This window comes from Mastacembelus armatus, chromosome 14 (assembly GCF_900324485.2).
Source record: "Mastacembelus armatus chromosome 14, fMasArm1.2, whole genome shotgun sequence".
Lineage (NCBI taxonomy): Eukaryota > Metazoa > Chordata > Actinopteri > Synbranchiformes > Mastacembelidae > Mastacembelus > Mastacembelus armatus.
In genome coordinates this window covers 10,312,871-10,338,951 of record NC_046646.1, presented here as the reverse complement: position 1 = coordinate 10,338,951, position 26,081 = coordinate 10,312,871, and the positions used below count along the sequence as shown (strand labels likewise).

General features: G+C 42.3%; 2 protein-coding genes across 2 annotated transcripts; both read right to left on the bottom strand.

The window, feature by feature from the left end:
* Nucleotides 1-2,018: 2,018 nt before the first annotated feature.
* On the bottom strand, nt 2,019-8,187 carry LOC113143064 (insulin receptor substrate 1-B). The gene is made up of 3 exons (XM_026328525.1): nt 7,839-8,187; nt 3,330-6,461; nt 2,019-2,095 (listed from the first exon to the last, which is right to left on the bottom strand). The coding sequence occupies exons 1-3, from the start codon at nt 8,185-8,187 to the stop codon at nt 2,019-2,021; spliced, it is 3,558 nt and encodes a 1,185-aa protein (XP_026184310.1).
* A 4,559-nt stretch (nt 8,188-12,746) lies between these two features.
* On the bottom strand, nt 12,747-21,453 carry gucy2d (guanylate cyclase 2D, retinal). The gene is made up of 18 exons (XM_026328561.1): nt 20,586-21,453; nt 20,186-20,487; nt 19,715-20,087; nt 19,517-19,601; nt 19,316-19,427; nt 19,040-19,159; nt 18,868-18,948; nt 18,422-18,598; nt 18,176-18,332; nt 17,932-18,081; nt 16,458-16,606; nt 16,179-16,342; nt 14,882-15,074; nt 14,448-14,622; nt 13,879-13,977; nt 13,169-13,263; nt 13,010-13,092; nt 12,747-12,831 (listed from the first exon to the last, which is right to left on the bottom strand). The coding sequence occupies exons 1-18, from the start codon at nt 21,451-21,453 to the stop codon at nt 12,747-12,749; spliced, it is 3,468 nt and encodes a 1,155-aa protein (XP_026184346.1).
* Between the last annotated feature and the right edge of the window lie 4,628 nt (nt 21,454-26,081).

Below are 26,081 nucleotides of genomic sequence, written 5' to 3'. Positions count from 1 at the left end.
GGCGTGAATACTTTCTCAATGCTCTGTATATTAAGTTAAATGATGATCAAATGTCATTTTTATTCAAAAGAAGGCAAAACAAACCTTTTCCTTACCCTGTATTTGTGTGTTTTTATATGTGTGTGTTGTGTGTGTGTGTGTGTGTGTGTGTGTGCGTGTGTGTGTGTGTGTGTGTGTGTGTTTGGCACACATTTGGTTGACAGAAAACAGCAGACGAGATGGAGATGTGTTTTCCAGGGTTTCAGTGTTCAGACTCCAGTGTACAGTTCTGTTGTGGCAACAGATCAAGCCGCTGACTGTGGAGCAGGCACATCAGCATCATACTCAGATCTAAGACGAGGCCAGAGATCAACAATCTGGAAGAAAAGAACCAAAAGTAGGCAGAAATTTAAATCATCCATTTTTGACACAAAGGTCTTCCTTAGTATTTTTTCATTTTTACAGTCTACATAACAATTCAGTAAAAAGTTACAGAGGGTAAAGCAGTTTAATCTATATTATGTATTCTGCACACCATTGTTTTCGTTTACTTAAGACTACCTGCTAGCTGCTTGGGTAAATATTACATGACGCATGATCTCCTTCTAAAGGGATTTTCTGATTGATGTCCTATGCACACTGTTGCACGTGTCAATATTATTCCAGGCAAAGTTCCAGGGATTTTGAACTGTTGCGTCTTTTTAATGAGCCACCTAAACAGCACACAGCTCGGTGCAAAAAGCTAGTCCGCGTTATTGAAATTTCCTGTTTTACCAACAGCTGATGAATCTGTGTTGGCTAGTTTATTATTTTTGTTAATGCTCTACTATATATCTCTGCACTACACACTCATTTTATTAGGTACCCCTAATGCAGTCACATACAACTGTCGTGCAGCTAATTCCCCCTTAATGAAAATCATAATGTCGAGTTCCTATTGAAGCAGTTTCAGAGGTGTTGATTCATTTATGTGATTGTTTTGGAGGCATCTTGTTTACTGATGAATTGTATTGTGTCCACCACACTGAGGGTAGAGTAAATAAGAAACACTTCTCTGTACCAAACAATACAATTCCACAGCAGCACAAACTACAGCTGTCAAAATGATCATCCAGTTGAATCAACAATTAGTTTTAGGTGGGCATGCCAAATAAAAAATAAAAAAATAAAATAAAAAAACAGGCGACTGAGTGTAGAAGTCCACCTACACTTCCTCACCCGTCAGACTGTTTTAGAGACTGAAGAGGTGACCACGGCGAGATGTTCCCAGAGTTTGCAGTATTTCAGTGCTGCTGTTCACTAATAATTGCTCATATTAGAATAACACGATAAAGCAAAGATAATTAAGTGTTTACAAAGATCAGAAGTCACATGATTGAACTGGATGTTGCATTAGGTTCAGACAGTAAACTAATTAACTTTCAGCATCTCATGAACACCGCTCATCATGCAAGAATGACAATACTGCAGTTAAAACATCTTAATCCTATTCTGTTGTTTTAACACATTTTTTTCTATTTACTCTGAACATAATGTTGTATTACTACAATTATCTGAGCACTGATTGGACATTGGGGAACCATGCCTCTTCCCTATATCCAGCCTTTATATATTCCATGACTAGAAAACCACTGCAGTTAATGAAAGCAGGATAAACACTGTAGCTCAAAGGAGGAGAAACGTATCGCAGTGTGAAAAATTACATGAAAGAGTAATTTACACAATATTACCAGAGGAATCTTTTCCATGCTATGCATGTTAAATTCATAAATGTTAAACTATCCCCAATTGAAATAATTAGGCAATTATTATGCTTGTACATGTAGAGATTAAATAGTATTGGATAAATCAATCATGCAAATGTTGTAGCTGTTCTGAATAAATGAGTAGAACATGTCTGTTCCATTTAACCCTCTGATTATTCATATTTACCTGCATGTTGCTATTTTAACATGCTGCCTTTTGTAGCTTTCATTTCTTGATATTAAAAAGTAACAGATCTCTTATGTACTTCTCTGTATATACATCAAGTATGAACTTTAGCCACCAATGTTAACCCCTGAAAAACTGTCATCTGTGCAGTGCGAGGGAAGCCTTAGAGCTGTCATATGAGATCCTGCAGCCGACAGCACGCCCACACACAAACATAAACACCTGGCCCGTTTTCTGACCCCTCTACTTCCATTTATGTGAAATGGCTCATTACCAGCAGACAAATCAATTGGCTTTGCTCTCTGAACACCCACTTGTGATAATAAGAGACTACAGACAACCCACAGCCTGGAAACACGGTGCTGTCCACCAGCTTGAAGCAAAGGTACACACCAGCGCAGAATGAACACAGGAGGGCTGACTAATACTCAGACATGGGTTATGCCTATGGCTTAGGCACATCATATCAAAAACTTCATTTCACTTGTTTTTCAACATTATCGACCGTTTCGGTTCGAGCGCAACAAATAGTTATTTTCATTGCTGATTAATGAACCAGTTATCTTCTCAAGTAATTGTTTGGCAGATAAAACACCAAAATAGCAGATAACATTAAGAAACTGTTAGTTACATATTCACTTTGGTGATCGACTGATCAGTCCTGCTCTAAGGAGAATTCTTCATTTTGACTAAAATGCAGCTGTTATCAAAAACAGCAATGAATAAATAAAAAAATACAGAAGATTAGGGCTGCAACTAACAATTACATTTGTTATCAGATAGTCTGAGGATTCTTTTCTTAAGTATCCAAATGTCAAAAAATGATGAAAGATGCTTTTTTTTTAAAAATAACTTATGTAAATCATATGTGACAAATGCTTCAAATGCCTTGTTTAATCTAACCATCAGTCTAAAGAAAAACACACTCATATCACTATCATCTATGACAGGAAAACAGGAAATCCTCACATTAAAAAAAAGATCAAATCTTTCTTCAAAAGTGACTGGAATAAATAATTGAGTAGTTATTGGGTAAATAATTAGCTAAGTATGTTCTGCTCATCAGCCATTGGTTTAACAACTAAACTTTGCAAAATATAAACTTTAAAAAAAGATAAAAATATTATGATACATCATTTCAATTGATTATAGAAAATCTACCAGTATATATTAAGCTTCATCTACTGAATGAACTTGATTTCTTAACAAGTTAGGGATTTCCTGCTAATATATAACCTTTGAATTTCCAGTTTCCAGGAATCCTATCATAAAAGATGATGTCCATGGATGTATGGGCTTTAACATATCTGGACATTTTGTGAACATAAAATTTACTTGAGTAAAGTGTCAGATGTTATGACCATTGTTTTAATATATATTTTAAAACAAGATTAGTGTGCAATCCCCGTAGCTCTTACCTTGACCATCCTTTCTACTGCTCTGGTGTGCTCTCAGTTCTTCTGACTTATAGAAATCAATACTGGCATAAGTGTTGAGACTGGAGCCAGCACTGCTTCCGATCGTGCTTCCCCCGATGTTGTAGGCGGCAGAGGTACACTCCACTCCGGTTTGAGGGTTCTCCTTAATGGCCAAGTCAAGGTCAATATAGTTAAGGCCTTGTTCAGCAGTTGAGGTGGAGGCTTGTGGTGGAGGTGTGGCAGACAAATTAGGTGCCTGCCCGTTCTCCCACAGAGAGCAGTCCAAACCATGCCGATGACTATGTGCCTGGCTGCCCTCTGGGAAGAGGGAGGTAGAAGAGGGTGCGTGGCGTGGTAAAGAGGGAGGCGAGTTAAATGTCTCTGTGCGATGGCTCCGGCGTCCCTGCTGGTCGCCTCGAACCAATCTGCTGCTGCGCTCAGGAGACTGGAAGGACTTAACTGGGGAAAACCCCAAGCCTGTCTCCTGTTCCAAAGGTAAGGGTTGACCAGAGTGAATGGGAGGTCTTGATGATGTGCTGGGATCTGAATCTTTGCTGTCTGGAAATGGATGAGGAGCATCTTTTGACATTGCTGTCATCTTCATTTTTGTTCTATAGCCCATGTTGTCCTCTGCAGCCAGTGGAGAAGACGTGCGATGTTCATGTTGAGCCTTGGGGGCAACAGGTGGTGGGCCCTGTGGGATGCTGAATGTGGATCTAACAGGAGTTAGGGGAGCTGTGGCCTTGCCTAAATCCATAGTGACATATTCAGCAGAGGTGGTCAATGGTGCAGAGAAGCTGCGGGATAGGTTAGCAGGGTTATCGTGACAGAGGAGTGGTTGATTCAAAGGCCGGAGGGTTCCATGTTCAGACCCAGCACATCGTCCTCCATCATAGTTATCGTCCTCCTTGAACACAATACTGACATATTCACCAACGTTTTGAGACACAGATGGTGGCAGATTTTCTTTCACTCTGGGCAGAGTGTTTGCTTTAGTAATGTCTGAGGACATGCTGAGGGGACGACCCCTCCTTTGTTGCTTTGGACTCTTACTACTGGATCCGCGTTTTTGATGGTGACGTCCATCTTTTGTGCATGTTCCCGCACTCTTGTACTCTGTTCCAGTTCTTAATAAACTTAACCCTCTCCCTGCTGAAATAGACTTATCTTCCAGGCTTTCACTGCTTGCAGAACTGGAGGAGAAAGAAGAGGAAGACATGGAGAGTTGGCAGCCTCCTGCAGAGCCCGCTGCAGTTTTGTTTCTCTTGCTGTATCCCACCTTCCCTCCCCTTCCAGCAGTATCATGCCCACTACTGTCCTTTTTTCCTTCCACTTTGTTTAAGTCCTCCTCAAAACGAGTATAGAGAGTATGTTGATAAGCTCGTGGCAGGGAGAAATAGGAGTTGAACATTTTTGGTTGCAGTTGATGCTGCTCAGGGTGTGATGGTGGTGTGCTGCAAGCGGAGCGGCTGCTGACAGGTGAGATGTTCATGTAGTCACTGGCAGCCCGGCTCTCCATGCTGGCCCTTCTATCCCACATGCCCAGCCCATGCAGATCTGTGGAGCTGCTGCTATTGGGAGACATGACCATGTAGCCCTCGGAGCTGGGCTGGCGGATGTGCTGAGGAGGGGACACACTGTTGTTGGGGGTCATGGCCATATACTCATCATCTGCCCCAGGTTTGGCACTGGCATCAGACATGTCTATTGAGAGAGAAAGTGAAACAGGAGGAGATGTCACTCCAGGCAACATTGACATATAGCCACTATCCACAGCTGCTCCTGCATCCATTTCTCCCCTGCTTTTGTCAGCCCTCTTCCTATGCTCCCCTCCTACATCAGGCTGTCCACTCCTAACTGCCGGACACCCTGAGCCATGGTGCAAATCAGCTCTCTGTCTGTTATCACTCTGTGACATGATGGTATATTCTTCATCATCTTCATCATCTTCATCTTTTCTATGAGGGGTGAGTCTTTCATGGGCTGCCAAAGGCAGGGAGGCCCTCTTACTTAGTAGCCTGCGTTCTGCCTCAGATTCCCGACTGGATGAGCGCCGCAGAATTCGACGTCCTTTGGAGCGATGATGGGAACCAAGGAGACCCTCCCGCTGTCCCATGACTATATAGCTGGACCCTTCTCCATGTACATGATGTCCAGACAGACTAGGTACAAGGAGAGAGTGTTCCCCAGGACTGGAGCCATACTCATCTGAGGAGCCATAGTCACTCGGTGAACCTGAAACAGAAACCCTCTGAGAAACACGGGGGTAGGAGCAGACCGTCATGCCTACCACTGCTGCCCCCACTAGGCCACACTCTGAGCCATGACCAGAGCTGGAAGACAGACTCGGTGCAGGAGAGGGAGTGGGATTAGGCGTGTACCGTGCAAGGCTGAGGGTAATCTTAGCGGGAGTTGGGGCCCTAGTGGGCTTGGGCCTAAGTGTTGGTGTAGTTGAGCATGATCCATTAAGACTTGGGCTTGAGCTGGCCCATGTCCCTTTGGCGCTTGCTCCACCCTCCTCTGACCTGGCTCCGATGCTGGCTGTTCGTGCCCTTGGAAACCCGTGGCGTGACGTAGGTGAAGTGCTCGTGCTGCCGCCTCCTGTTCCAGGGGTCTCTGTGCGGGCACGTCTGGAAAAGCCCACCTGACTTGGTGGCAGATTAGGATGATGACGACGGCTCGGGACACTTATGGGGTTTGAAGCAGTACCACCACCACATGAGGTTCCCACGGACTGAGATTTACTGCGCTGACGAAACTCTTCACTTAGGGCCTTCATGGCCTCCAGCAGGGTCTCGTGCATGTTTTGAGCCACTACAGAGTCATCCACCTGCATCCAGAACTCTCCAGGGCCAGTAATGGCTGAGCGACCCACCTCAATGAAGAAAAAATTCTCTGAATGTCCACACCTGCGAACGTTCATCAGCTGCAACACCACAGCAGCCACATCAGAGTTGAGTTTGACAAAGTTGACTGTCTTGTCCGTTAGGCACAGCCGGTATATGCCCACTAAGTTCCTGGCATGTCCAAGACCTTTAGGCCAAACCTTGACCTGCCATACTTCCTTGAAAGTGGGAACAGGAGATGGAGAGCTACACTCTCCACTGCTGCCATAGTCTTCAGGACTTTTACCTAGAAAAAAAAAAAAAAAAAAAAAAGGAATAAATAAATAAATTGAATGACAAAAGCAAAATATATATCAGAAACATCTGGCATTTAAAAAAACGATGTTAAAAAACTGATCTGTGCAAAACTGACAAACTAATTCAGGTAACACAAAGTAATATTTTATTTCTCTGTCATTACTAAACTGCTATACACTATAATGTTTTGGCACCTAATTTATCACCAGTCCTCCTTTTCCTCCTGAAAAGCACCAAGCCTGATTTTGAAACAATGCAGCATTTTAGTTCAGCACCAGTCACATGATCATTTACAGAATTATAAGTGTTTTTTTCTTGTCAAAGTCACCATCTTCCTCACTGTTCATGTATCAAAACTGCACCGGTTTGCTCCCATCCTCCAGAAAAACACTGAATGTATCAGAAATAGTCCACAATCACTACAGCCTGTACGTTTATGTGCTCCCTAAGATGAAGCTGGATGTAGAACAGTGTTACTGGGCTATCCCTGAGACATCATCTTAACAAAATGGGGGTCTGTGCTCTAATGTGTATCTCTTCAGATGTCCACAACGTGACGGCACCAGAGCTGGGCAAGCCCATCGGTCTCAACTAACTCAAATGCACAGCACAACGGGGGAAGATGGGTGGTGGTGTTCGGCTCCAGCATAAGGATAACAACGTAAACACGAGGATAAGCAACAGAAACACATTTTCCAGTGAGCAGCGCACTGACGGTGCCATCTCCTCCCTAACCGACGGCACCGTGGAGCACAAATGTAGGTTAGGCGAGCGGCAGGCAGAGCTGTGCAGAAAAACAAAAACACAGGCTCCAACGGGGGTGCACCGCGATAGGCTACTACTATATGATGCATCCCTTGGATGGTTGCTATATGCCCACTGCGCCATGCAAAAACACACCGTCCTATGGAAGCTGCTGCATTTTTGGGGTCAGAAAAGGCGATCACCTAAACATGATCACAGGCAGAAGCTATTAAATGCATCTCGTTTTATTGTGCAGACAGAAAATGCTCCGCAGGTTATAACTGTATCAAAGCAAGCCTTATTGAGATGGTGCTGCACGCACACACACACACACACACACACACAAGCACACAAGCACACACACAGCACATGCCGCCCATAGTGTTGATCGACCCCGCTCAGTCGGATCCACCTGCTTCTTGGTTAAAAACACAGCACCCAAATATCATCACTCAGACTGATTTATTCTCAATACAAGGCTGAACTAGAGCCGCGGTCAAATACTCAAACAATCCAGCCGTGTGCACTGAGCAATGGCCGAGCCAAACAGTGCACGGAGAACAAGCAGCCTACAGCAGGATGGGCCTGATGCAGAAATCACATCACACTCTTCGTGTCTTACAGTTGCACTGGAGGTCCAGCATCGCCTGGTACCACTCGTTTTGGACCTCCTCGCTGTCTGCGGCGATGGCAAAGCTCTCGCTGCGGGTATAAAGGACTATCATGTGCTTGTTCTTGGAATCTGCCCGCTTGTTGATGTTGAAGCACGTCTCCAGGTTCAGGACTTTTTTGGGCACAGGTGATTTACTGCGGAATTTCTTCTCGTTCTCGTAATACTCAAGTCTGGCAGGACCGTGCTCCGAGGCCGCCCTCAGCACGAAGAATCGCCGGTGCATTGATTTATGCTTGCGGAGATACCCGCTTTTCTGTACATCTTCATAGTTCTGCGGCTCAGCTGCCTGGTTCTCCATGGCCAAGGCAGAGGGGTAGAAATTATAAGCCAATAACCTCAGGGAAAAGATCCAAGTCCGTATGCATTCCTCATGAATCCGCTGCAGCTACATCCCTCGTCCTCCTCGTGTCCACATTTAAGCGTCCAGCATGTGTGCGAGGGCTCCGGATGGGAAAATCAGCCAAACCACGTTTCGGAGCTGGTGTCATACTGTGAATCCAGCAGATGCACGAGGACCCGCGCACCGAGCGTGCACGGCGCCCACCGCTGCTCGTCCTGCAGCCCAGCCCAGTCCTGCACGATCAGCTCCACGGTGCAGTTCAGCTGCTTAAGGACGTCTCCTCCACCTGTCTGAGGTAGCCCCCAGTCAAAAGATTCACCCACTGTCAAGGTACCCTGGATGAAAACACAACTTCCGGAAAAGACTTTCAAAGTAAAACAATTATTGACTGGAATACGTCCATCCGCATCTGCAGATTGACTTCAGCATGTTTTTCATGACAGGGCTGTGAATTATGCATAGACATACTTTTTAAGATCATCTCCCTGTAGTCCCATGAGTCTTGGGTTTTGCAGTGTGTCCTATGAGAGAAGAGATTAAAACTAGTCCTGTAACTGTGGATGGAGCATTTTGTCACTTTCCCTCTGACCAATGCTCAAAACGAAACGAGGTCTAACAATATGCTATAACCAATTCTGTGTTTGATAGAAATCACTCACTATTGCAGCCTTTGGGTGATACATCTTATCTGATTTATCTTCACATTTCTGTGAGAGTATACAGTGAGTCCACCACAGTGTGAAAGATCAGTTCATGGTAAAACCTATTTGAAAAACCCTAAAAGTGTCTGCTTCTGATTCAATAAATCACATATTTTAATCTTTTATTGTGACCACGAACAACCAAACATGCTTTAATTGTGAAAGTCGGCTTGCTAGGTTTCCGGTCTCCCCGCCTCTCTCTCCGGCTGACTTTTCTCAGCTGGACTGGCACCTCGGAGCCGGTGCCAGTCAAATGTCAGGGGGCTTCAGGACTGATGAGGAGCGCGGAGGAACACGGTGTTCACACAGGAGCATTTGGTGCCATTCAGCTTTTGTCTGGAGCATTTTACCTCACTGACTGTTCAAAGCCCGGACAGAAATAACTCAACTATAACATGACATTAAATGCGTATGTTTAATATGCAAATAAATAAATAAATAAATGGGGTATTTACAAAGAAGGTGGATGATCAAGCTTCTGGTGAAATCCCAGGGGTGTGACTGCACCACGATGGTCCCAGAAAAGGTTCAGGCTTAACAAGCTGTCGAACTGATGGAGTTGTCCTCATATCAACCCTGTTAGTGTCAGAAATGCTGATCTCATGTGCAGATTGAGCTTCCTGCTATAGCTGTGATTTATCTGTATTCTGATTTAGGCAGTGATATTGTTATCATTTCATAAATACTGCAGTCATTTTAAAATATGACAGAAAACTATGATTATGCCTGAGTAGTTCTTTAATTTATCCAGATACACAGCTGCATGGCGGCTGGTTTTCAGCAGGAAATACCACCCAAAACATAATGTGCACTCTTCAGGATGAAACTGGGATGTAAACACTTGGACGGTTTGTTTACAATGTGATGCCTATTGCACAGAAGTTGCTTTGTGTAATGTCATCCTTACATTTTTATCGGATTGTTCCACTAGAGAATAAAACAGACTCACACCAGCCCGAGTGAGTAAAACCAGTCCAAAGCTGGTTAGCATTACTTCAGCCTGCTTGGGGATTTATGGTGAAATGGTGAGGTAAGACTTCCCCTGACTTACTGCTGCTTCGTAATTTAAGTGGAGCTTTAATGCTGCTGTCACCCCGTGTTGCCAAGTCCTTTGTAATGCCCTGCAATTTACAACTCTGCTATTTCAAAACGTAAAGCTTGTTATGATTAGAAAGCACGAGTCTGGATCGAAAGATAAAAGCCACTAACTCTGAACAATCAAACAACTGGCTCACCTGTCATTTTCTTTATTGAACCTATAGTTTTATTGGTCCACTTGTTTTGAATTCAAAATTTAATATACTGTCAGTGCACCACCTGGGAAAATATCCCCTACATATGTAGACTCAAATGTAGGCAATAAGACAACCATACAGAGACACAGTCTCCACTAAAACCAGAATTTATTTACAGAAACACATTGAGATCACTTTCAAAATGAACAGTCCGTTTTGATGATAACTATCTATTTGGCAAATTGATTAAAAGTCTAGAAAAGCAGGTCCTACTTATGTAACAGAGTAACTCATTTTCTTTTTGATACCCATCAAAGACACATTCAGACACCTTCCCCCGTGTTCTTCATTTTGATTCAGATTTGTGTGTTGTTGTTTTTTTTATTGGGGGGGGGTTAATGATGCTAGAAGAGCCAGTGCTGTCACTAAACACTTAATGATGTGAGAGACTACACCACAGAGAAAAGAAAAAAAACAACAACCTGATAATTAAACCATCAGATGTCCATTTGTTAATGTCTATACGCTGAGCTACTATGACAAGTCGCTGTATGTTAGAAGTGGTCAGCACTCCCAAGGGCAAAATGTCCGCAGACTGAAACTGTTGGAGGAAAATCACATCCCGACGTTGCCTGCCTATTAGTGCTGCGGCGGACAATTAGCAAGCCGTCAGGGAGTGAGTGGACAAAGTGGTTGCTTTTTGAATGTGTGTGCTGTGTTTTCTTTATGCCTCCTTTTGTGTCAGGGGTTTACAAAACCCAACCAGAAAAGAAAAAAAAAAATAAAATACTGCACTAAAAAGTCTCTAATCTTGCAAGACACAAACTGTGTGCAGATTTACAGTATGTACAGAACAATACAATACACGTTTCCAAGCCATAAAGAAATGATTCTGAAAACTTTTTTCCTCCACTTTTTATATGCATGATCACCCCTAATGCTCTGCATCATCCAACTAGGACCCCCTGGGGGGTGGGCATGGTAGGTGGATTTAGTGGACATTTGTTCAGAGGTCACATATAGATACTGTATGGGATCCTGGAGAGCCCGAACAGAAGAAAATGGCTGAAAAACTAAGACAAACCTCAACATTTTTCTATAGAAGTTGACAATACACATGAAAAGGCTCAGTCTGCTGAAGCACATTATTGAAAATGATCATTTTCATCAAAAAAATGATCAGGGTCTTCCCTGTCACAGAAGGTCTTCCCATTGCTGCACTATTAAAGTACACAGGCTACATGTTCTGTAGGTGAAGCTTTGATGAAAGTGAGTTACTGTCAGTGAGCAGTACTCTGGGCATCATTAATCTGTTGCATACATCTATGCTTTGGTAGAAAATATCAGCAAGATGTTAAAAGTAATACACATATCATTAAAAAACAGTACACACTGTTTGTAGTTTCACATTATCATTAAGGAGAGAACCATACTGCAGATGCAAATCATAAGCAATAAATAATATCCCGTGGTATTTTTCTAAAAAAATATCTATCATTAAATGTTGGAACTGAATTATTATTTCCAGCTTTGCAGATGTTATGGCCCCAGATAGATTTTAGTCAGTCTGTATTTTAGTGATTACCATTTAAACAAGTCTAGAGCACATTTTGCCTTTAGATGGACTTTATTAACCTGATATGTTAGATAAAACAATTTTTTGTAATCTAATACTCAACATTAAAATTTTAATTGAAACTAACCAGATACTTTCACATATTTATTCATTTTTAGATGATAGGGTTTGTTTGAATAATTAGAGAAATGTGCTACAAACGTAAAACATTTATATCCTTGACCTGAGCTTCCTCAGCCAATGTTTTCAGTCTTAAATGACTGAGAAAATGTTTTATTGAATTAATTCAGGATGTATAATTCTGTGTTGATGTAAAAGGCTAATACTTCTAAAGTGAGTGCAGCATTGCCTCTATTACACCCAAGATGAATAGTCCAGCAGTAATATTTTCCACCCTTGGGGTGTTCATAGCGAAATCACTCCAATATCTCAACAAAGCACAAAGATCAGTGCAAATACATACAGTACACGAAGCACACCAGCATTACACATTAACACTGTGATGAGTTCTGTACACACGACCGTCATAATCCCCTTTTGTTAGGCCATTGTCGTCCTCTAAGCCAACACATTTTGGACATGCAATTCAACCATGATATGTAGGCATGGTTTGCTATATGTATTTCTTTTTGATATACACAAATGTGAATCAATCACAGACAGTTACCTGTTTTTTTGTTTTTTTTTTTTGTTTTTTGTTGGTTCATCTTTTATATTGGAGCGAGTGTTTACTGTGGCACCATCCTGGTAAATCTTTGAATGAAGAAAAAACCCTAATCTCCAAGAAAGATCATTCAGGTATGTAACGTGTTTTAAACCAAAAAACTGAGTTTACTGGTGCAGGATGTCATATCCAGCAGAAATCATAATGGATTTTCAATTATTTCAAATACTGCACTGGTCACTTTTCATTCACACACTTCTCTGTGTATTCTCACATAAATACAGTGTTAGATAATATCACGTTTCAATTCTGGGACACCAGTGGGAAAAAAAAAAAGCAGGCTAGCCCATCCTCTTTTGTCGGTCCAGGAACTTTTGTCTTCTGTCAACAGGTATCTCCTCTAAACTGATACCATGATTGCTTCCCCTGTAATACAGAAATACAGTATTTTACGGTTTATACCTGTGACAGAGAGCAAACTTGATATAGTATTCATACAACAGACTGTTACATTACAATTACACAGTATAAATGTAGTGTAAAGATTAAAACAGGTAAACAATGTGTATGCGTAAATGGAGGGGTAAAGAAAATATTGTCTCACCCCTTAGTGTCTGGAGGAATAGGCAGAGGCTTGTCGAAATCCTCCCTCCCGACCAACCAATACGTGTTCTCAATACCTTTTCCCTAGAAATACATAACCATATTGGTTACTATTACAAGGTCATTGCTTATCATCTGTGTTTTTTAAAATTTTATTTACCTTTAACTCTGTCAGGCCTCTGACTTGAATTTTATATCCCAGCTTCAAGCTGTTCAGGACATCAACTGTGCTTTGGTTGACATGGATTCTGTAAGCTATGGCAGCAAACACAGAACAATCCTCAGCATTTTCACAAAGAAATTATTTTAATATCGGGTTTCACAGAAAATTGTCCTATGAACTTTCAATGGTTTAAACAGTATTTTAAAAAAGTCAAATTGTCATTTTGGTATTAAACCACTTAGTGGCAGTAGATTACCCAATAGTGCTTCACTCCTAAAACAGGATGGTCATGAATAATTGTTGTTTTAGATATTATAAATGAAACGGCCACTGACCAGTTTAAAGACGAATAGTTTGATCTATCTTCTGGGAAATCCATCAAAGTGAGCGTTTTATTTTTAAACATAAGTAAGGTGTACTTAAGAGTTAGTCCTTCAGTTTAAACTTCATTTATACCGAACACAGGGGCTAACTGAGGCAAACTCAGTCACTGATGACATGTACGCTGAAACTTTAAATTGGCCTCTAATTCTGCTGATAGTCTTAAAGGATTAGTGGGACTGTTCACTTAAAGTCTTATTTAGCCTCCAGCAGCATGAACACAAACCGCCATACACCTGTTCTCTCAACAACCATGTTCATTTTAAAAATCGATTAATGGAAGAGGCTACCGATCAGGCCTATATAACAACACATGAGGCACTCACGCAACCCTGTGGACTCCATCCGAGACGCTGTGTTGACGGTGTCTCCAAACAGACAGTACCGAGGCATCGTAAGCCCCACAACCCCTGCGACGACTGGGCCTTTAAACACAGCATGTGAGACCACACACACACACAAAAGTTGGGGACAGGCTTTGAATAGGACGATTCATCTTGGTAAGAAATATCTTACGCTGTAAACCAAAAGAAGTTTTACACTGAGGCCTGTAACTATAACTTCAACTAGTCACTTTTCAGTTTCTGTCCAGTCCTTTCTAGTAAACTCCTTGTCAATAAAAACACACAGTTCTTTCCTCCAAATCTGATATTAAAGCTGTGCACTAACGCTTGTGTGTGCATGAAGAGTTAGATATCCAAAGTATGCAGTGTGTTAATTGGATAACAGCACTCTAAGTGGATAGTGGTCCACTGTTCCAGGACTAAGTTCCAGACAAGGATAAAAGAGGTAAAAATACCCTCTTGCCTTAGCGGCTTGGATTACTGTATTCTTTTGCAACAAACTCACTTTTACACAAACCTTATATCACAGAATGGATGAGTATATTGCTCACCACTGTGCAGGCCAATACGGATCCTGACTTTCAGCTCAGGCATATGCCTCATCTTAAAGGTCCCAATGCAGTGCAGGATGTCAAGAGACATGTTGGCCATCTCTGCTGCGTGTCGGTTGCCATTCCTGGTAGGGACTCCAGAGGCTACCATGTAGGCATCTCCGATAGTTTCCACCTATATGCCATAAAAATAAGAGTTGAACACACTGTACTAATATAATTCAAATAAAACAGAAATCAATTTAGTGTTTGCAATACACCAAGGCTGATTTATAAAGCTCACAAAAATCTGCACCACAAAGAAACAACAAAAGTGCTGTAAGTGGGCTGTAAATGAAACACACATGAAAAGGACAATGACACAAACTTAAGCACACATAAAACGCCAGCCAACTTACAGTATATACATAGAAACTAAATCTCCCAGGACTCACCTTGTACACGTCATGCAGCCCAATGATAGCATCAAAGAGTGTGTAGAGATCATTGAGCAGGTCGACCACCTCGATGGGATCGCTGAGAGCTGATATGGTGGTGAAACCCACGATGTCACTGAAGTACAGAGTGACCTCGTTGAAGTGTTCGGGTTTGACAGGTTTGCCTGTCTTCAGTGCCTGAGCCACAGATCTGAGAGGAGGAAGATGATGAGTGCAGGACACTAAGAGCCTGAGAGTGCTGAAAGTCGTTTTACGCATTCATGGATTTTTCCTTTTCAGCAGCACTGACTTTTACAGCTGTCCCCCTTCTTATCCCATACATGTGGTGATGGCAGGGTGTCCTCGTGAAGCGACGTGACTGAGATACAGTATAACTGTATTCATTTTGAATTTGATATGATACAATAAAGATTCAACAAAATATGATTAGATTAAATTCATTGCTCTGAAAACCACAAGTAAGTTTGTTAAGTTTGTATTGATTTTTCAATGAAGACAGTGCTAATAATAACATCTACAGTGGCTCTAAGGCCAAAACAATCAGCTGCAGTATAAATAATAACAGGAAACAAAACCTGTTGACCTGCTACACATCATGAGACACATGTGGTATTGTAAATATATATGTTTTTGGAGTCCTGATTATACGAATGAACTACTGAATGCTGCCTTCAATATTAAGCAGCATTTAAAGCATATTCAATTTGTATGAGTTCAATTTGTATGAGTGAGCAAAATCTCACATTCTCATCCTCAATATTTGCTGCTCTTGGCTGCAGCAAATATTCCCATAGTTCAGTGCACAGGACGTGGCAGATTATCACCACATTCTGGTGGACGAACTCAAAGAAAACTAAAGAAATCCTCACATTTTCACTGTTAAATTCGAGATTTTCTCCTCCAGAGACTACAGATAAGATTTAAAAAATATCTTTCACAGCATTTTCTCGGTGGGTTCTTGGCTCAGCTGTGCTTGCACTGCTGCCCTGGTTTCCACAGTGCCTGAGAGTTATTGTTAAATCCCTGCAGAAGCCTTCTAACCTCTCCTGTATGTCTGAATCTCTGCCAGCTTCAGGCTCTGCAGCTGTCTTTGACCTCTGACCTCCCTGAGGGAGTAAAAGAAACATTCCCTTAGCTTGATGGTTAAGCATCACATTACTATTGCTCTACAGGCCCCCAGAGGCTACTGCTGTCGATCAACCTCGATAGCTGTGCTGCGTGTGCAGAAAGGTGAAATATGACTGAGAGTGTTGTCATGTCTTTCATGTGTCAGTGAAAGTTGCAAGACACTCACTTGGGCAACATCTGAGCCACCAGATTGTCTGTCTTCTGTCGCTCTATCTCCAGCTCCTCTGTCCTCTCTCTGATCAGATCTTCCAAATTGGAGGAGTACTGTTCCAACATCCGCAGCATAGAGTCGATAATGTTGGTCTTCTTCCCCTTGGTGATGCTCTTGAACTGTTGCATGAAGACGAGGGAACAGGAATGTCATCTCCAGCTTGCTAGATTTACACAGAGCAATATATATAGGAGAGGTTAAAGCTGCATCACCACGTGTTTTCAGTGACTGTACCTGTTTGAAGATCTCCTCAAAGGTCGGCCTCTTCTCTGGATCTTCACTCCAGGCCTGTTTCATGATCTGTATCACATCCAGCGGGGCCTCGTCCACTGACACAACAGGCCGACACAAAGGAGGAGGCTCTTTGACCTTACTGACAATCTCTGTCAACACGTGCACACATTCAGACAAGAACATGCAAGTGATGGGCACACACAGAAATGCACAAAAACAGATTCTGAACAACTCTGTTGATCAAAAGCAGGTAAAGAACAGCACAGGTAGCAACGATTCAAATATTGGACGTTTTCTTTTCCTTCTTTACTTTTTGTGAATTTGACATGAGACCAAATACAGAAAGCACAAATATACAAAAAAGAATAAAACAAGAACAGTAAACCAGAGGTTAAAGACAAAAAAATCTACATTTGCATTTTTTAAAAATTGTTATGGATTATTTCTTACACAGAAACAAATCCCAATAATATTAGACATTATATTCCTAAAGATTTAATTCCATCCACTTTGCTTCCCAACAAACACACTCCTGGGGATGATGAGTCATTCACATTTAGCAATGAGGATAACTTTTATCTCCACAATATCCATCCCAAAACTTATTTTATTCTATCATTGGGATGGGCTATAACAGATGTGTTTATGAGCCTCTCTACAGCTGTGCTGTGGACACAGGAGAATTAATTTTCTTCAGCTTTTGTGGAGTTAAAAATGTTCAGTACACAATCTGTAGATGTTCTAACACATTCGGATAAGTAATTTGAAATGTCCTGATGTTGTGGTGGTAGGTGTTTTCTCAGATCAGATGTAAGTCTATAAGTTTGATGTTTGCCTCATGCCCAGTGTGAGCTGGGATTGGCCCCAGGCCTCCTGTGACCCTACCAGCTAAACAATATAGATAAAGGATGAATGGGGCTAGTTTGAGTTCATTAAATGTGCAGTGAGTGATTCTAATTCATTCAGCAAAGATCACCCCATAGTCTGCTAGCTGTCTGTTCTGTATGTGAGCTGAAAAACACTGTTTGTACACAGCTCTGACTCTGTAGGATAAGGGGAAACAAAGGAAGTGGCGTCACGCAACATGAGGACTGTGGGAGCAGCAATAAACCTGGTACAGGCTAATGTAGTGGTCTCCACATTTTAAATTTGAAAGTTTTTTATAACATTTAACTCTGACATTTTATTGATATTCCACGATATAATCTTAATTCTTGGCAGCGCCATCTTTCTCATAATTAATTTTGCATATATCATTGTCCTTTCAGCCTTTGAGTGAATATTGTGAAAAACCTTTTTTCACAGTGGAGTGTGAGCAACAATACATGTTCTCATTCATAGCATGTTATTTTCCCCACAGGTTCATCAACAGATTTTAAATTGGCATGAACCTTTTGCATATGTCTCCGGTAACTTCTAATACTTCTTCTTTTTTTTTTTTTCATGTCGCCATCGTTTGGTGTTAATCACTCACCTTTGGGAGGCATGTCCAGCATGCAGAAAGGTGCAGAGCGAGAGATGACTTCCTGCACAATGATAGAAAAGCTGTAGATGTCTCCAGAGAAAGTCCCCTTCCTCCTCAGACTAGAGCTTCGCAGCAGCTCGGGGGCCGTCCACAGCAGATCTTTTTATTGAAAAAAGATGGACAACTGTTATTAAACAAACAAAATTTAATATGGACAAGCTGAAAATCAGTCTGTGGATGCACATAAACTCACTCTCTGGCTTTTCCTCTTCAGTGTCAATGGTCTGGGCATTCAAGATTTCATTGAACCCATAATCTGTCACCTTCAGCACAAAGCGCCCATCGACCACACAGTTCCGGGATTTGAGCCGTCCATGGATGATGTCACGATTGTGCAGGTACTTCATTCCCTGATGACAGTTTGTAGAAAATTTGAGTAATGAAAAAACATGAGTAGATGGGAAATGAAACATGACTTGGCCATTATGTCTCTCCTCACCCGGATCAGATCCATTAACAGGGATGACTTGAACATCCAGTCAAGACGCACATCCTCGTTGCTGAGCAAATCCTCCAGGCTGCCCCTGGTGCAGTGCTCAGTCACGAGGCCAAAGATCCCCGAATCGAAGAACAGTCCCAGGAACAGATTGATATTCTCGTGCCTCATGTCTCTGAGCTGACAGGAGGATAATAAAAACCCTGTGAACTTTCATGTTAGATTCTTGGTTGCAACTTACACTGGCACCATAATCTGACTCAGCTTGCTGTATGTGTTTTTGACCAGCAATTCTCCAACAAGACCAACTTATGTTTTATGGTTTCTGGCCACACTGGACAACAAGCGCAGTAATAATGACTAAAATGCCTTTGAGCAGGAAACAAATATACATTTGAATAAAGACATTCACTTCAGCTACTTTCCCATTTCCTCCCTCCCTCACTTACTTTGACAAAGACAAACTCTGTGCTGCTGTTGACGGACGATACTGATCCACTGGGACATTTCTTCAACCAAACCCAGTCACCCTAGGGGTAAACAAGACAACACAGTCTTTGTGAAACCAGTATAGTCCAAACACACAGTCTGCACAATGGTAAAGAGGCAGGCTCGTCTCACCTCAAACACAGCAACATTCGAGCTGTCAGGTGATGCTGCCAAGTAGCTGCGACCAGACACTGAGTGGTGGGGTGTCTTCATATCCGTCTGGCTTTTCATGATACTTTCATCATTGAGCTTCTGTTCACACACACACAGTTCAAAGAGGAGACAAAGAGGAGAGGCTTAGGCAGATAATCATTTTCAGGTAAACATGCATTACAAACTTGGTCTGCATGTACAACAGAGAGATGCAAACCACAAGCGGTTTTGTTCAAGCTTCAGCAGAGAACTCACCCTTTTGCTGACTTGAGTGTTGATGAAGACCAGGTCATCCAGAGTCAGGACTATCTTAGTTAATCCACTATTGCCACCATCTCCATAGCTGATCCCAACCCTCCCACCTTTCCTACACAGATGAAAAATCAAAAAGGTCTAAAAATCACAATAGTCCACACTAGGTGATAAGTCATTTTTTTGTTAATCTGCTGTTCATACTTGAAATAAATGAAGATGTTAACTCCAAATCCAGTCAATGAAATCAACACAAGAGAAATGAAGAAGAAAGTGACCATATCCATGCCTTTTGAAAGAGAATAAAAACACAAAGGCAGTTTGTTTGAATGCACTGAATTTAGTAATCTATACTGCTATGTATAAAAGTTTATATTTATATGTCCTGTGATGTGCACTTACCTCCAGAACATGCAAAGTAGGGACTAAACCAGCAGCTTGAGTCTCTGTAGGGTGTGCTCCCTGCAAAGTGGATCGATCGACCAAGGTGTTTCAAGCCCCCTGTCTTGCCATCTGTATGAGATGCATCCAAGGTGTGAGTGGGGAAGAGAATGCTGCCCATGCCAGTGTAGTCCAGTACTACATAGGGGGCCTGCAAGCCTTCACCCCTGCGGCCAGACCTCAAGGCCTGATTGAAGCCTGAAAATTCAAAGCCACCCTCACTATCACCGAGGATGTGACCGTTCACCCAGCGGCCTGAACTGGCGCGGGCTTGTTCAGCAGTCATAGCTATGAAGTACATCATGCTGTAGATAGTGCCGAAGAATGGAGAAACCTAACAGAGGGGACAGTAATGTGGTAGATTAAAAGTCGAGTCTTTGTAAAAGAGTTGTCAACATGGTTTAGTTACTGCAGTATTCAAAAGAGTCTGACCTGCTCTGGCGGGGTGCTGCTGCGGATTTCATAACTGTCCTGAGCGTCTTTGAAGGCCTCATAGAAACTCTGTTCTCCGGAGTCTATGGTGATGGTGAGGACCCCGTCGTAGGCTTTCCGCAGCTTGGTGTCATTGCTTAGTGAATAGTAATATGCATTTTTGTAGGGCAGTGAGTACAGGAGGGTGTCATAGGGGATGAACACGTAGCCACGCTCAATCATGCGCATGGTCAGTGCCGTAGTCAGTAGTTTGTACTGGGCTTCGCCACCAATCAGAACAGAAGGCATGCACATGATGATCACTGTGGAGACAAGTGGGTTTCAAAAATATGCATTTGCATGATTCATATAAAACAATGTGGAGCTTAGATATTAACAGCTTGCCTCGTGTGTAACTCACCTCTAACCCGGTCTGTTTCCCTCACTTTTGTCAGGGCTCTCTGAGGGCCGTCCTCGTCGGCCTCCATAGTGACCACTGGGTTGACAGGCAGGCCGAGGGCCCTCAGTGATGAAGCAAGTTCGTGTCCTGTGGCTTCCCACAGATCTGTCTCCTGTGAGACTATGGCCACATGGGCCCACTGGAAATAACGCAACACAGTGAAAATTACATGGGAGGACAGTGGCAGCGGCCTCAAGAAGGTGGGGTACATCCCACCTGTTTTCATACTGGGTCTGAGACAACTCCAAGAAAAGATCCCAACATCCCACTCTTTTGCATACAAAGCTGCTGAGGTGCAGTAGCCTGGGTTAGCAGGCCCCAGGAAAGCAGCACCATAACCTTCCAGCTCAGCGAAGCGAGGGAGGGCACGCGATGACTTGCAATCTTCATTTATCAATGTGTAGTCATACCAGTAGCCTTTGGTAAGGTGAGGGTCCTTGTTTATGCGGTTCATGGCGAGACGGGCTGCCAAGTCAGGAAGGGCTTTGGAGTATAAGAGGTCACATGTCCAGGGTCCCACCAGGGCCACCTTGAAAGTGGTCGCCCAGGCTTGACAGGGGAGAAGTGAGAGCATGAATAAGGGCAGAAAAAACCAGTTCCGCCACCAGCTCCTGGGGCACTGCACAGGGGATAATGGCAACTGTGGTTTTGCGGACAATGATCTTGATGACACTGATGATGATAACGATTCAAACTGACTATATCCACTGTAACTGTTTGTACCAGCTGTTCGTATATGTCTTTTTCTCTTCACTTTTACTGAGTCGCGCTGCCATCGTGGGTGATAGGACAGATTGTGCAGAAAGCGAGGGTCTCTGTGACTTGCCATTGTGTCACTCAGCTATTCTGATGCTTTTGAAGGAGAGTGAAGAGTTTATGGTGATTAGCGTGACAGTGAGTGTGTCTTAGTGGACGGGACTGTCTCCTTTGGCACTTAGCAGGCCCCGGGACCAAAGCTGGACAGGACGACACGACCCCAAGCTGTCACTGCCAGCAGAAAATAAGAAAAAAGGTAGAATGAATTAGAACATTTGCAGCAGGTCAATACAAAGAGATGTGTATATAAATCTGTGATACAAGCAAGAACGTCTCATCAGCCCAAACCTGAACTGGCAACTTGCTGAGCTGTGACAGAATGTGACAGTGAATCTTACCAGCATCCATCTGTCTCAGCAGGACATGGTTCCCTGAGTACCTGTACTATTCCTTGAAGAATTAACGGCATGTGTGTAACAAGCTGATTAGCTCCGTCGGGACCATGGAGTTAAAACTCAAGTGCCAGGTAACATGGGGCTAATTCTGGCCTCGATGTCCCTGTTTGGTCTCGGTATATCTTTTCCAGTCTAAAGTAAATCTCTTATGATCTTCTCAGCAATCCATGTCTGGATGATTTCTCTTGTCCAACCCCAGTGACCCCTCAGATTCTTGAAACTGGCATCAGCTTTCAGAAATAGCTCAACATGGAACGATCCATTTGTCCATGTTTCAGGTGTTTCAGTTTAATTCAGAAAAGACAGTTGGACCCTCTCGACCTTCGAACATTAACTCAATTTAAAGACAAGAAAAACTAAGTTAGTACCTTCTTTCTACTGGTTGGACGGGTTTAACAAAATATTCTTTAAAATATTATACATCTTAATTTATTATTTGCAAGATTTTAAAAAGCTTAAAGAGTGACATAACTATTAGTGATATACTTAATGCTGTTCAGTCTTCGCACAAAGTTTCATAATTCAGCAATTTCATGATCTAAGCCTGATAAATTTACATGTTTAGAAAATCTGCATTTTAAATTTTCTTGGTTCATGCAGACAAGTTAAAAACCTGAGTGGAGGCCTTAAAATACTGAATGTATAAAGACCTGTTCTGGATAAGACATATTTTGGATAAAAACAAACATGAAAATCACCAGTGGATTTCAGTGGTAAATTGTAAAATCCCTGATTCCTTTATCTTAAAGCTGAACCACAGAAAACAGTGTGTGTGTGTGTATAGATCAAATCATATTAATCCCACAAAACCCTCCTCACTTTTGATGAATAGAGCAGTTATTTTAAAGTCTGTGGTACATTTGTAAAGGAGTGAATCAGTCCGTGCTTGAAATAGCTTGACCTCTGCTGAAGTACCTCTACTGCAAACAGATCTGAACAGTGGTAAAAACAATCAATTAGCTGTTCACATTAACAGAATCACAGCTCTATAACTGTTCTCAGATAGTACACCTATTCAATAAAACAGAGACATTTCTGACCTGGAGTAGTTTTTCTACATAGAAGCCATGTCATTGTCGCGTATCGTTGAACGGCACCGTCCAAACTCCAGGTGGATGAAGTATACAGTTGTATACAGCAGGAACAGCTAGTTTTGATCTTTTATTGTGAAAAGATATCATAGGTAATCCAAATGAAAGCATAAAAAGTAAAGTTATCTCCTCTGACATCCAAGAGTCTTTAAATCAATTCTGAAAATTCAAAATCTCCAAATTTCCAGTAGGTTAATCTTGCTTTAGTTCTTGCTGTCCCTGTTTTGGACTGGGACGTACCCCAAACCACAGAGCAATGGGACCGTGCGTGAGAAGAGGCCCAACCCTGGTCCAGAGTTTGGATTGGTAAAAAATAGATTGGCAGAGAGCTGGTGAGAGGTAACAGGTAAAGGAAGGCAAAGAGAGGGAAGGACAGGGGAGCTTTGACTTCTCAGCCCTCTTTAGCTTTTAATCCATGCCAGTGAGGGAAGAGTGTGTGGGGGGAGAGGGTTTGAGGAGATGAGGAAGAGGGTGAATGCAGAAACACACTCACTCTGTATCAGCACTTCAGTGTGTAAAGTGAAACATTGATACCACTGAGGAAATTTACATGTTTACAATGACTTTTAAAAAACCTGAACCATCCCTTGGGCATTGTAAGAGTGAATGGGCTTGGACTGATTTACTGTCACGTCTTCTTCTACCTTCACCTGTTTAAAGTCAAGGGGAGATGTTTCTCCTCAGATCACACACTCGTCTTATTCACTGGGACGGCAACAATTACATTGCACTGTGGGAGATTTATCTTTCATTTGCTGGAGTGAGGACTGAGGTTTATGGGGCTTCACTCCCTTCACATAGCAAATGTCATGATTTAAAGGTCCACTGTCAACACACAATCCTTATGAAAGTGCTTTTTTATCAGTGATCATTGTACTAACGTGCATATTTACTGTAGTGAGAACCTCCCTACCCTAACTCTTTAAGCTGTAAATGTGCCTGAAGCAAAAATTAAAGCACTGCATGTTATCTCCAGGCTGTGGAGCTGGTGCAGTGATTAAAGTGTCTGTAGCCTCATATAAAACTACTTCTCATTTCCAATCTTTCTGAGACCTTCACTCATTCTCTTTGCTTAGGTTTTAACTGTACTACAGTAGGTAAAGATGCAAACTAAAAATGAGCTTGGCTAATATGTTTCTGTCATACTCCAGCCAAAGGGGAAATAATATTCCTCCCTCAATAACCCAAACTCATCCCCCTGTAAAACAATGTTAAATGGAAATAATAGCTGTTGTTAGATAAATGCTGTCAAGGTGTCAAGGTTCCTTTAATATGACCTGTTTTCCTCATTCCTACATCATTACAGCCCCCCCCCCCCCCCCCCCCCCCCCAGCTTGGATTTCAAGTTCTGGACAAGATAATAGTCGCAGTGCAAAGGTCAACATGCTAATAAAGGCATAAGAACCATTTGCGCTGGAGCTGAGGGCTGAAAGTATCTTGTGGTAAGCTACTGAAAGTCTGCTGTTGCTCTTTTGACCTGGCAGCATGCACAGTTCACTGCAGCACTACAGCTGGAATTTAAGCCCTTGGCTGGATGGGAAACTCCGCATTTGAAAAAGCTTCATTAACACATAAGACGCTCACGATACAGTTAACTCACTGAAACACGCGGCTTCAGTGACCCCTACCAAACTTTATGAATATGGAGGTGGCAGAAGGAGGAAGTGTTTGTTCTTGGTTCTCCTGTCTTGCACACTGATAGAGGCCTTGGTGAAGTAATCAGATTAGCCAGGCGAGGCTGTGCTAAACTGATCTGCTGCCTGCAAGCCTCTTAGTGACATGACTAACAGCACTGACAGAGATCACTTCAAAGCAAGGTCAGACATACAGCCGTCCCCAGCTGAACAAAGAACCAGCCACAAAGGACAAAACTAACAGGACAATATCAAGACTTCTGACCTGTCATTTACTCATTATTGTCTCCTCTATATGTTCTTTATCTGTAGCTCAAACCAGCAACCACAGTCTTCTAGGCAAAATGTGTTTATGTAAGTGTTTCAATCAGTATATGTTGAAAATATGACTTGACCCAGGGCATAAAGGGTTAAATATGTTTTTTGGACATTAAGAATCAGTCTATGTGCAGCTCAACACATGTCCGTCCTTAGCAGGAAGTAAGATACTGTGTTAGGTCACTGTTTTATGATTTGATGATTTACACCTCTCTTGGAATTCTTCGCTTTTTCTGGTGAAGCTGTTTGTCAAAGTTAATTAATCAAATGCAGAGAAAAACCTTCGGGGGGAACTATAGAGACGCTTAGACTTTTGCCTCCTGGATGACCCCATTAAATTCATCAGGTGAATTCATTTGGCCACCTCCCACAGTGACATCACTCAGTCTGTCAAGGATCACAGGTTCAGAGCTGTATAAGAAGAGAGTGTTACTTAAGATGTGTGTTGGGTAATTGGAAACCTGTCCCGACCGCTGACAGAGAGAAATGAAGGATTTTTAACCACAAAAAGTTTTAAACATTTTGAAGTCTTTCCCCTAATCTTGTGATTGCTCAACACTTACCTTTGTCTCCTTTATCCTGTAGGGGGATGAAGGCTAACACAGTGCTGGACATATTGGAGGGTTATAGGTTACTGTACAGTTTCTCTGGCTCTTGTGTCTTTTTTCTCTTCATTCATTTAACACAAAGGGAGAAACAATTTCACCCACACAGAATTACATTTATACATTTATATATAGTCTCAGCTCAAAATGAAACAGCTCTTCCAGCATCAGTGACTTGTATCAAACCAAGGTCCAGCTGTGGCCTGGAGGGGAACTGTAGCGCCCTCTGGTGGATCACAGTAATCTCCCAAAGTGAATCAGTTCAAACATATACTTACTTAAATGTTTAAGTTCATGCATACACAAACATACTCATTTCTTTGACAATAACACAAAGAAAGAAAATGTTTTAGTTTTTCCTACCTCTTATGGTGACTTACCCATTTATTTCGTGCTCATGAGTGCAGCTGACTGTGAAAGGGACAGGGACCTGTAAACCTGTGAAAACTTTGGCTAGAAGTTGTCACATCTTTTGGAAAACCCAAAATGTAACCCTGACCCCCTCACCCATAACCCCTAACCTGCTAAGCTTAACAACTTGTGGCCAAATTTGAAAACTTCTTGCCAAGACCAACAGTTGTCCACAATCAGGTAATCT